This window comes from Phalacrocorax carbo (assembly GCF_963921805.1).
Source record: "Phalacrocorax carbo chromosome W unlocalized genomic scaffold, bPhaCar2.1 SUPER_W_unloc_7, whole genome shotgun sequence".
In the NCBI taxonomy this organism is placed as follows: Eukaryota; Metazoa; Chordata; class Aves; order Suliformes; family Phalacrocoracidae; genus Phalacrocorax; species Phalacrocorax carbo.
In genome coordinates, this window is record NW_026990258.1 from 138,436 (window position 1) to 151,074 (window position 12,639).

Sequence of the window (12,639 nt, forward strand, 5' to 3'; positions counted from 1 at the left end):
GCAAACTGGCTCGATTCACCTTCTCCTTCAGCAGTTTCTGCTACTTGTCGTGTAGGACTCCATACAGCAGCCTTCCATCTCTGGTGCTTTCCCACAAGGCGACAGGACCCATCAGTGAACAGGGCATATTGCTTCTCATTTTCTGGCAGTTTGTTTTACAGTGGGGCTTCTTCAGCACGTGTCACCTCCTCCTCTGGTGATATCCAGAAATCTTTCCGTTCTGGCCAGTCCATGATCACTTCCAAGATTCCTGGGCGACTGGGGTTTCTGACCTGAGCCCGCTGGGTGATCAGTGCAACCCATTTACTCCATGTAGCATCAGTTGCATCTTCCCTTTTTGAACATCCAGCCCAGCACTGGCAGTCGGGGTGCCAGGAGCAACTGTGCCTCAGTACCAACCACTTCTGAAGCAGCTCGAACCCCTTCATATGCTGCCAATATCTCTTTTTCAGTTGGAGTATAGCGGGCCTTGGACCCTCTGTATCCCTGACACCATAAACCTAGGGGTCGACCTCAGGTCTCCCCATGTGCTTTCTGCCAGAGGCTCCAGGTAGGGCCATTCTCCCCAGCTGCAGTGTAGAGCACATTTTTTACATCTTGTCCTGCCCGGACTGGCCCAAGAGCTACTGCATGAACTATTTCCTGTTTAATCTGTTCAAAGGCTTGTTGTTGCTCAGGGCCCCATTTGAAATAATTCTTCTTCTGGGTCACTTGATAGAGAGGGCTTACAATTAGACTGTAATGTTAAATATGCATTCTCCAAAAACCCACAACCCCTAAAAATGCTTTTGTTTCCTTTTTGCTAGTTGGTGGTGACATGGCTGCTGTTTTGTTGATCACATCCATTGGGGTCTGACAACATCCGTCTTGCCATTTGATTCATAAGAACTGGATCTCTTGTGCGGGTCCCCTGACATTACTTTGTTTTATGGCAAAACCAGCTTTCAGAAGGATTTGGGCTATTTCCTTTCCTTTCTCAAAAACTTCTTCTGCTGTGCTGCCCCACACAATGATGTCATCAATGTATTGAAGGTGTTCTGGAGCTCCACCCTGTTCCAGTACAGTCTGAATCAGTCCATGGCAAATGGTAGGACTGTGTTTCCACCCCTGGGGCAGTCGATTCCAGGTGTACTGGACACCCCTCCAAGTAAAAGCAAACTGTGGCCTGCACTCTGCTGCCAGAGGGATTGAGAAGAATGCATTAGCAATATCAATTGAGGCATACCACTTGGCTGCCTTGGACTCCAGTTCATATTGAAGTTCTAGCATGTCTGGCACAGCAGCACTCAGTGGCGGCGTGGCTTCATTCAGGCCACGATAGTCTACTGTTAGTCTCCACTCTCCATTAGATTTCTGCACTGGCCATATGGGACTGTTAAAGGGTGAGTGGGTCTTACTGATGACTCCTTGGCTCTCTGATTGACTAATGACTTCATGGATGGTTATCAGGGAGTCTCTGTTGGTGCGATATTGCCGTGACACAAGGCTCCATTACGTGTATTGATATGAGTTAACTCCTCGGTTTTGTTTCATCTCAGTGTTTGGTGGGGATTTTTTGTGTGTTGGTTGTGTTGTGTCTACCCTCTCGCCCCCCTACCCCACTCCCCTGAAGAATTCAGTTGTGTATAGCTAGGGAAGCTTTGAAGAGTTAACTTCAGTGGTTCATGAAAGCTTTCACCAGGGAAGAGTTACTCACTTTCTTTGTCTTGCTTGGAATCTGTACACATGTATTAGCACCGTTGTCATATAATTGTCATTGGTGTGGCATAAGAAATAATGATATAAAAATTACTAAGAAAATGACAGTGATCTTTTGGTTTATTTGTATTGTATATGTGATTTGCAAAAATGTTGGCTTGTAAATAATGTAAGCAAATCATGATTTCAGCATCTTCGGTAGACAACATAAACACTGACAGAAGTCTTTTTTCACTGTTTCATGAACTGTTAACACAGGAGTGTGTTTATAATAGGTAAATGTATATGTATCAAGTTCCTTTTTTCTTTTGTGGTCAGAAAATGGTGGATTCTAATGGGTGATCTTTGTAAATTTTTGTTGTTTTGGAACTGCATTTGACATTATTGTCATGCTCTCTTTTGGTTTCTTTTTGGGGGGGCGGTTTTTTTTTTTTGTGGTGTGATTTTTTTTGTGTGTGTGTTAATAGAGTCAACTTCCTTACAGTTGGGATCTTTATAGTTAGTGAAAACTGGATGAACAAATTCCTCTTCAGAAGTTGGGTATAAACTGTGCTGTTTTACAGGAAATAAACGAGCTCGTTCAGTGGTGACTAAGATTTTGTATTTGTTTACTACTTGCCTTTTACATTTGTAAATTATTCCTTTTGTTTATGCTAGCATCTTATATGAAAAATATCTCCTTCTCCAAAACTGGGAAGTGAATATAGCAGCTAATTACTTAAACTGTTTATGGATTAAGTGCTGTCTGCTGCAGTATGAACCAACAGAAGTTTTGTTACCAGTTTTTGAATTGGTTCTGTATAACCTGAGCAAATTTTCTTTTGATTGCCTTATCTTGCATCATTTTTGGTGAAGGGCTCTGCTTCTGAGACCAAAAGCTTGCCTTTTGATTGATTAATGCCATTTGATATTTAAATTCTAGATTGTTCTACCCACTTCTGACAAAATTTACTTAGTATGCAGCTGAGGTTATAGCCTGTGTTTCATTTATGTTATTGAACTTAAAATTCTTTTAAGTAAACTGAGATTTTAAATTTGGTTTTGTATTTTTTGTGTGTGTTTTGTTGTTTTTTGTTTTGTTCTGTTTTGGTTTTGTTGTATGTGTTTGGTTTTTTTTTAGTGCTTGGGAGATGGGAAGTAATGATAGCTGGCACCTGAACTAAAATATCTGTGTAGGCGCTACCATCCCAGAACTTCAGGATGAATGGGGATATGCCTCATGTTCCCATCACTACTCTTGCAGGGATTGCTAGTCTTACAGACCGTAAGTACTCTTCTTTTTTTTGTCTTTTACTATGTTCCCTTCTACCTTTTCACTAAATACCTGCATTTTCAAAATACTAAAAATGGTTGTATTTTTAAAGTTCCTAAAAGTAAATCTGTTCAAAATCAGATTTGGTATTAAAAATGTTAATTTTGTCATTGCTTGAATTTTAAGAATATATTAAAACAAAATATGCTAACTTAAACATGAAATGAAATGTAGGTTAAAAAAACCAACTTAAACATGAAACAAAAATTCATTGTTTATTTTGAATATCATTCAGTAACATATCTGGGTACTCCACAAATAAAGAAAAACAAATGAAAAAATAGTTCTCTAAAACATACATATTATCTTCACTGAAGAGAGAGAAAGAAGATTAGATTGATGTTCATCTAGAGAGAGTTGTGGAATATGCTGAATATACTTGAAACCTAGTTCCTTAGTTTTGGACAATGTACAAAAAAGGTTGCTCTAATTAACAAGTGCAAAGAATGGCTGCTAGAATGGAAATAAGCAGCTGAACCTATGAGGCTTCTTTCTTGGCTGTTCAGCCTACAAAAGGAGCAGATGAGGTGTGTGTGCTGTCTTTAAATATGTCAGGAGGACAAAATGCAAGGAAAGGAAAAGAACTATTTACATTAAAAGCTGATACTGGTGCAAAACCAAATGGTTATAATATGACAAAAAATAAATCTCTAGTGAAAACTAAGAGGAGATTTATCATTACTATAATGAGGCCCTAGAACAACCATTCCAGTAAGAGAAGTTGGGACAAAGATGCATCTTGTTTATGAAGTATAAGCCATAGTTTATAGCTCGGTTATCTGTCTGAGGATAATTGGACTCAGTGACCCGAGTGCTTCTTCTGAGCTCTTGTTTTTATTATTATACTGTTGAAATTTGGAGGCTTTCCAAGAGACACTGGAAGTATATACCCAGCAATTGAATTTAATTGCCTACAGTGAAAAAAGCAGATGTAATGGGGGGGGGGGAACAACCCCCCACTTCTTCATGTCTTTTTGATATTCTGAAATATCAGATTGGATCATGCTGCTTATATATTTATATGTGTATATATGTATCATTATGTGTGTTTAATAAGGGGCCATCAGGATTAAAAACATAAGTTTCTGGGCTATGGGCAGTTTTCCAGCACTAAGTATTTGCAGGTAAGGTTCTAAAGAAGTCACAGTACTTAACTGGTAGAAGTCACTGGTCAGATTCCTGGTGCAAGAGTTCCTTGAAACACTGAACTATCTTTGGTGGGATTAGCCCTTGTCTTAGGTGCATTTGCTGCTTTATCTGTTATATTTATCTGATGCTTAGAAACTCAGGAGTAGGTAAAAGAGAAAGGCTTGTCACTGCTTCGCTTTATTTCTCTCTGTGAAAAGAAGGAACTGGAATGGACAAGTCCTGTTGCCCTAAAATAATTTATACTATTTTAATAAATAAGTTTTGCTGATCTTGCTATTTTTTCCAAGTTTCAAGGCACATTCAGAGTAATCTAATGCAAGTAATGAAAGCTATCTATTTTAATATATTATAGGCTTTTATTTGAATTGCAGTTTATTTCTATATATAGTAATGATATACGTTGTATAGAGGAAAAAAAATAACCTGGAATTCTGCCCCCCCCCTTTTTTTTTTCTAAAAGAATTTCAAAACATAAAAGAGCCAAAATATTGTATTTCACAGATGTTTTTTTTTCTGAAGCTATTTCTAATGTAATTGGCCTGGGGACTTGAAGTCAGTCAGCTTGTTTTTGTGGACCCATGAAAGTGAATTTCCAAAAACCAGGCTTTTTGGCCTCTTCTGGTTTACTTTCATCTCTGTAGCCCTGCCAAATAATCTGGTCAAGGCTTCTTATTTGGTATACTTCCTTGTTATGCCTGTAGATATAAGAATACCCTCTGAAAGTATAATATGCTCATTTATAATCTAATTGAAATATCATGATAGGTGTTTTCATTAAACAAATCTTTTTACCAAGATTTGTGAAGAGGTATATTGACTGAATTGACACTTTAATGATAATTCCAACCAACAATACTGGCCTTTTCTTGAGAAGATAACTTACACAGAAATGAGTACAACAGGACAAGAATAAACTGGGAATTTAATTAGTGGCTTAAATTGGTTGTTGGGTCGTTTAGGTGTTTTTGGGGTTTGGTGGGTTGTTTTTTTATCTGCCATACAAAGTGGAAACACTAATTAAATATGAGTTCAGAGTAGAAAACTTAAAGTATACGATAAATGCACTTACAGTACTGCATGCAACTACAAGGATTTTGCATTTCCTTCCTTACCTTTATTCATGCTTTCAGCTCTAAGAGAAAACTTCCATAATATTAAATAACTTAATATTCTGGAATGTTTAAAAGAATGTTTTTGTTCATAATACTTGCCCTAGCACAGTTAAATATTTACAATAATATAATAATATAACTTATGAACTTGACTGCATTACTTTGTTTAAAACAGTGTCTAGCCTCTGTGTGTGTGTGTTCATGATTTTAAAAAAAAGTAAGAAGGTATCCATCTTTGTATGCTTGTTTCATTAAATGATTCAGAACTCCTTTCTGTTTTCTGATAACAGTTTTGAACCAGTTGCCTCTTCCATCACCTTTACCTGCTACAACAACAAAAAGCTTGCTTTTCAATGGACGGATAGCTGAAGAGGTGAACTGCCTTCTGGCTTGCAGGGATGAAAATCTGGTTTCACAGCTTGTCCACAGTCTCAATCAGGTGTCAACAGATCACATGTATGTATTCTGAGTTTCAACTATATCATATCACCATCCTTATTCCTTGAAATTAAAATGAACTGAATTGAGAAAGGTGTTTGTGAGAATCTGAAAATTAGAATATGTAGGTGTTTTTTATTAGGCTTGCTTAGCAGATTATCACTCTATAAGTTAGTTGTTTCAGTCAATCAGAATGTTAGTAATTGTCCGACAGCCCTTATACATAACTAATTTTTTTTAAAATAGTTCTGCTGTTTGTTCCATTCTTGCTAGTTAGGAGTGCAAACTTTGTGGTATTGATTGTACAACAGTCATTTGTGTTCCACTTTGATAAATAATGCACATAGTGGGTATATAATTTATTACACAAAAAGATACTTGAGACACCCATGTAAGACCCATGTCAGTTTTGATTAGATATTGAACTTAAATATTTTAAGAATTAAACCAGCAAGTATGCTAATGTATTCACCTTTTGTTAATATATTTATTTTGTCTTTTCATTGTTCCCTGGTGTCCTTTGAATTGTCTTATGTTGACAGCCCTGTCTTTTTCCTACATGTTCCAATCAATTGTTTTGATCAAATGGAAGTAGCTTTTAAAAGTCCTCAGAGCAAACAGTAAGTGAAAGCATGGATGCATTTATAGAAAATCCATTACACTTTTCATGGTTCAAAGGGAATCCTGTGATGTCAAAGATATGCCAATTTTCCTTTTTAAAATAAAAGATTCTCAAAGTGTTGGGCTGCAACCTGAATGTTATGTTTTATAATAGTATGAAATTGACAGCCATGTATATATAAGTGCTTATTAACAGAAAATAATTTTGAAGGCTAGTAGGAATACCTCTTCTTCCATTCCTTAAACAGGAGAGAAAAAAAAAAAAAGAGGCAGGGAACAGTGCTTTGCAGACTTGTTTTTTTTTCTATATTTTAACAGTAAATTGTCATCTTTTGGTTTTAGTTGGGTGTGATTTTTTTTGTTTGTTTTTCCTTGACTCATGGTTTCTTGTAATTTGAAAATGCATTTGCCTCTTTATTTGCTTACTTCCACAATTCCAGAGAATTGAAAGATAACCTTGGCAGTGATGATCCAGAGGGAGATATACCAGTCTTGCTGCAGGCTATACTGGCAAGGAATCCTAATGTTTTCAGGGAGAAAAGCATGCAAAACAGATACGGGGTACAAAGCGGTAAGGATTTTTGATTATTTATTGATTGCATTTTATGTTGTCTTGTATGTTTAGGGGACTGATACTAATCACAAATATACATGGAGCACAACTGTGATATTTATGCCTTACCTTGTATTTGATAATGATCTAAAGCTATGTATCTCGACATCTTCTAAGAGTGATTGTATTATAATAAGCATGGAAATAAACTCTACCAGGTTTTTGTAAACAATGTTTCATTTCACTACAAAGTTTAATTTCTGGGATGATTGATTGGATTTTATTTTAAAGTAATTTTATTTGAATGTCTTTATAGCTAGGTCCATATATTTGTCTTAGTAAATAATTGAAGCTGGGAAGATATGCCTTGATCTTACTGAAAATCTGTATGATTATAGTGTATCATTGTAGTGGTAGTTCCTAATAGTTCTGGGGTAAGGAATAAGGTTGAATGAACCATACTTAATAGCTCCTCCCTGCCATTCCTCAGCAATTTGTGATGCCCTACAGATTTTACTGTTTTGACAGCTAATTCTTTTCTGAGGTTTAGTGAGATATACTGCTGGATAGAAAAGATGCAGAAGTGGAGAGACCAAGAAAAGGATTAATCAGATTCTACTTGTAGATCTGGAGATTTCTTTATTTGCACCTGAAATCTTTTCTTTAAATGCTAAGCTATGAAATGAGTAGGAGAATTTCCAGAGTTTTTGCAGAATGAGAATAAAGCTTTGCTAGCATTGTAGAGATATAGATAGAAGTGTTACTGGAGTCCACAGGGGATAGAAATTGTAGGGTGTTTTTGGAGGGGAAAAATAATAAAATGAGATTATTAAGTTTGTTCACCTAGGCTAGTGAGTAAAAAGCCATACAGTGTTTGAAAAGAACTTGCTAAGGACAGAACACATAATGTTCCTTGAAAGAATGAAGAAATTTCCTGGAATGAAAATGTGAAAGGCAGTGCTAAATATTTAGTAGCTCATTGGTACATGTATTCTGAAATTTAAGCTCTGAAAATAGTCTCCGGATTCTGGGTTTGGTGGTAGCTGTTGCAGAGTATAATTTTTCCAGCTGTGGAAAAGTTGTGACTGTCCTGCCAGTTTGCAGAGTGGTTCCACAAAGAACATACGCTAGAATCAGAGGTTTCCACCAGTTTTGTAGAGTAAAATATTTTTTTTGCCAATGCAAAAGGGAGACATTGTTTTTGGAATTATTTGTTCCAACAGAGGCTTTTGAAAGAAAGAAGATTTCTGTCTAATTTTTGCTAATTCTGTGCCTCAGAGAGGGAAACACTTTTGCAGCTTGATTCAACAGGTTAAGAATAATCCTTAATGAAATAAAAGCACCTCTATCATTAATAAATGTGCTTTGGCCTGTGCTTGAAGGAAGGTACTAGTATAGAATTAAAAATAATTCAACATGAAACTTAAAAGAATAGTTGATGTTATTTTAATAAAGTTAACAAAGTGGTTTCAGAGAACCAGAAGAGATCAGACTTTAAAACTTGCTTGAATATTTAATTTTCTTACATAATTCTGAATACTTGTACTAGTGCAAACATTGCAATGTAAGTGTAAAATCAGAAAAATTGAAAGGGGGAAGAGGGGAAAAGCATAGCTGTAGACCAAGTATTTTGAGAAGACTGCAGCCCTGGAATGAATGTTTGGAAAAGCTAGGCAAAGCGTGACACTATTTTCTATGGAGAAAGGCCACACTCTTACCTAGAAATAGGGGGATCTTTAAGCTAGATGCTGGCAAATTGTGGTTAACGCCTCCCATTCAGATCTCCTAAGGCCAAAGGAGGATATGCTGATATGTAAATTCATCTCTTCTGCTTTCCTTACTGTCTTCCTTCTGAATATTTTCCTGCCGAGCCCAGCATGTGGTGAAGTCGGCACTGGGTACCCAGTATTTGTAATGCCCAGAACTGAGAAGGAACAAAGGCAGTGGGACTCCCTGCCTATTTCCTCAGCCTGGGGTGGGCCTCTGCACCATGATCCCTTGAGTATTAGTTCCAGCGTTAGTATGGACAAACTGAACTCAAATTAATTTCTCCCAGCCTTCTTTGCTAACTCAAGAACAGAAAGACCACCTGGCTAAAGAATGACATTAAATGTGGAATAAAATTATCGGTTCAGTAAAATTTGTCAGGAAATAAAGGCATCTTAAGTAAGCTAAATGTTATGTTTTGAATGTGATCTTGGGCTGTGTTTTTATATAGTACGTTCTTTGGCATTTAGTAGGAATGCTAAAATGGATTTATGCTGATGCCGTGAAAAGCTGAAATCAGGACTCAATAGTCTGAATGACTACTAAGCAGGTATTCTTTATTGCAGCGCTGGACGCACAGGGGATCGCTCCTCCTAATGTGCATCCCGCAAGTCATGATGGACAAAGCTTATATTGCTCAGTTACGTACATCTGCATTAGATTTCCTGGAACTAATCATAACACTTGCATCTTAATTACCCATGCATTTTAAGTCCCTTCTTCCACATATGGTCATGAGTTGGCCCATCGAGTAATGTTGTCACAGTGTATTGCAAGGTGTGTTGGCTTCAACTGGTGTTCTGACTCTCATCTAGATGGAGGTGTCCTTAGGTCCTTTTGCCTTGGTTTGGACTGGCACCTGCTGCTAGATTGTTTGCATCCCTCCAGGACGTTCCCCATCAGGCTTGCGAAGATTACGTCCTTGAGTACATTCTTGCCTGAAGCCCCTTACAAGAGTGGCAGTCGTGAGGCTGTTGCGGGTTTGTCCTGGGTGCTTCTGAGTGGAACCTCAGGGGTCATGAGGTGGTTTCCAGACAGGAGTTTGGTAGTTCTGCAGTGTCCTTATCTTTATGGCTCTGTACACCTGCGTCGCAAATTTGGTTTAGGCGCTTCTTGTCTTGAAGCCTTTCTGACTCCCCCAAAGCAACAAGTTTTAGTCACAACAGCTCTAACTCTGTCAATTCGTATCACTTCTTTCCAAGCAAAAAAAAATATAGTCAAGACTGGGAGTATGTGTTAAGGAAAGTCATTCTAGGAATGTTATTACTAGGATGATGTTTTCTCAAAACTGAACATTACCAACAATCAAAATTAAAGTTGCATTTAAAAGAAATTCTTAAATATTTTAAGGTATGGAAATGCACAGTGGAGCCATAAATCTGCACCTTAGTGATACTGTTGTCCCACAAATGGTTTCTTTCACCCAACGTGCAATAAACCAATCTTGCACACAGAGCCGAGATATTTGTTTATTCCATGTTTGCACAAAGAAGGCCGGTGCTAGGTGGTAACCGCAAAGCTAGCACACCCAGTCAAAATCGCAGTAGGTATTTATACAGTTAAATGTGTTAGTAACATCTAATATTCATGCCCCCCAGCTAGTCATGGGTTAGTTTCTTTCTCACTTCATCTTAAAGGTACAGCTCCCTTTAAATTTACTACACATGCTCAGAGAGTAAGGGGCTTATTTGAATAGGGGCTTTTTTTAGTTAGGAGGTGTGGTTTTCATATTATAATGAGATGGTTCGACCTTGGGGCATCAGTTTAGGGCATTTTGCTGAGCTGCTATGTAAACAATACTGAACCTCAAGGATATATGTCAATTGTTTTAAACTTATGTCCTTCCTCCCTTCCTTGAGGTTTCTCTAGAGTTAATTATCTCAGTACACTTTCTCTTAAAGGTCAGCATAACCTTAAACAATCAGTCATCAATATGACAACAATGTAAAAAATGTGCAGGAAGATATTTTAGTGTTAATGGCTACAGACTAAGTTCAACTCCTTTTTAGACTACATGTTTGGGGCTTATTTTTACTCCTTCCTCATTACATCATTACTAGGCTGACTTATCTGTGGAGACACTTGTGGTGGGAGTTATTTTGTTTGGGTTTGGTTTTTTTGGTTGTTGGTTGGGGTTTTTTTTTGGGGGGAAGGAGGGCTTGTAGGTTGTGGGGTTTTGGTTTTTTTTTGTTGTTTTGTTTGGGTCCTTTTTAAGTTATCTAGATTGCACCTCCCATGTCATGCCACCCCATTCCCCCCAACAGAGATAGAGAAGTGAGAACTGTGTGTCACAGAATAAGTTTTAGGGTTTTTAAAAATGGCATTGAAAATGGATTCATTTATATGTTTTCTGTCATTCTTTTAAACCAAAAACTACTGCATCTGTGGTTCAAAACGTGTTTTAAATTTAGGGAGGAGAAAACAAATAGATATGCTTTTAAAGTATTTTAAAAGTGCAGTTTTTTCTTTAAGCATAAAATGAAACTTCAGCTGTATAGTCCATACTCATACAGGTACATTATGTCAGGTTTCTGTACATGAATGTTAAGGATTAATAGTTTAACTAACTACTGCCTACTACCACTCTACTTGGTGAGAGTGGCTGTGAGAGGCGAGTGAGTAGTGGGCATGCTGGCTGCTGCCTCCAACACAAAAACCTTCGAGTTTCTTCCTCACTTGTCTCTGTGAGAGGCAACCAGTGTTCATTTAAACAAATTTTGTTACTCGGATCAGTAAAATGTCCTCTATACTGAAGTATGGAAGTCTCTGGGTTTTGTTCACCACCACCACCACCACCACCCCCCAGCACAACGTGGGACTTTCACTCCTACTCTGGGCTAGTTTGTGTGTGCTAATGTACTTGGAATGCAGTACTTCATACCTACTGGGAGGCAGTAACAGCTGCATTCCTGGGAGATTATCACACCTCTTCTCTGCTGGGGAGAAGGGAAAAGAGGGTGACAGGGAAGATTTCTGAAACTAGCTTTGCTTTTGTGAATATTGCAGTAACTGAAATCAGTGACAGTAGTTCAAGGACTGATGGCTCCCAAACACTCTGGATTGGGGACTACTGTCGGCCTTCTGTCTAACCTTTGGTTTAAAATATTTGCATTAATGATGTGCTTTTACCCACAGTCGAGGATCATTTGCTGTGGCTTCCCAAGCTGCAGTGTGCATGTGAATTCTGATGCTGTTTTAGCTGCAAGACATTTGATACTGTTGTTAAAATCACCAGGTTAAAAGTCATATAGGTTTTTGTGTACCTGCACCATTTCAACTTCCAGTGTCACGTGGTGGTTAGGAAATTCTTTATACCTGTATTGAAGGGGTGTGTGTGTAAGATTCCTTTAAAATCTTCCCAATAAAGATGCAAGTTAGTTTCAAGCACGTTGGTACTTGTGGCTTGCCATCTAGTACAACTCCTTAATTTCCAAAGCGTGACTGTGGGAATCTACAGGCTGTGGGAGTCTACAGGCGGGATATTGGTGGTTCTTTGCAATTGAAAATATTTCAGCACCTTCTTTGATAACATTCCTTATAAGCATGGTGGAGGTGAAATAGAAAGCTTTTGTTCCTGGGTAGAAAGCAGCCACTAAGGCATTACGGAGAATATCTTGCACCGCTCAGCCTGAGATGATTGTTTGCTGTACCCGTTCTAAAAATGGGAGATAAGTTTTCTGTGTTCTTCTGACTTACTGTGACATATCTAAATCTTTTCCTTACTGGCACAATGAGTACTATATACACCAGTCTGGGGTGTGGAGTATATGTTCTGTTATAAAATGTTTCTATCTACTAGCAGGCTTTTGGCTAAGGAACAGAGGAAGGAACTGCTGTTGATATTTATAGTTGAATTAATACTGCTTTAGGGAACACTATTTTTATGTCATGGTGTAAAATGGACATCTTGCGTGGAATAGATTTTTTCTTTTAATGTTTTCTAACAGTTGTAAGTAGAAGATGTTAATGTCCGTAAAGTTCATAATCTC

General features: G+C 37.7%; 1 protein-coding gene across 6 annotated transcripts in view; it reads left to right on the forward strand.

The window, feature by feature from the left end:
• Nucleotides 1–12,639, forward strand: part of LOC135310905 (nipped-B-like protein) — a 165,757-nt gene that overhangs the window by 52,270 nt on the left and 100,848 nt on the right. For 5 of the 6 annotated variants that reach the window (XM_064440023.1, XM_064440022.1, XM_064440025.1 and 2 more), the window contains 3 exons: nucleotides 2,819–2,962; nucleotides 5,562–5,727; nucleotides 6,771–6,901. In XM_064440023.1, coding sequence (XP_064296093.1) covers nucleotides 2,899–2,962; nucleotides 5,562–5,727; nucleotides 6,771–6,901 — 361 coding nt within the window. In that variant the 5' untranslated portion in view covers nucleotides 2,819–2,898. Of the gene's footprint in view, nucleotides 1–1,956; nucleotides 1,974–2,818; nucleotides 2,963–5,561; nucleotides 5,728–6,770; nucleotides 6,902–12,639 lie in introns of those variants that run through there. The other variant, XM_064440024.1, reaches the window with a different exon arrangement.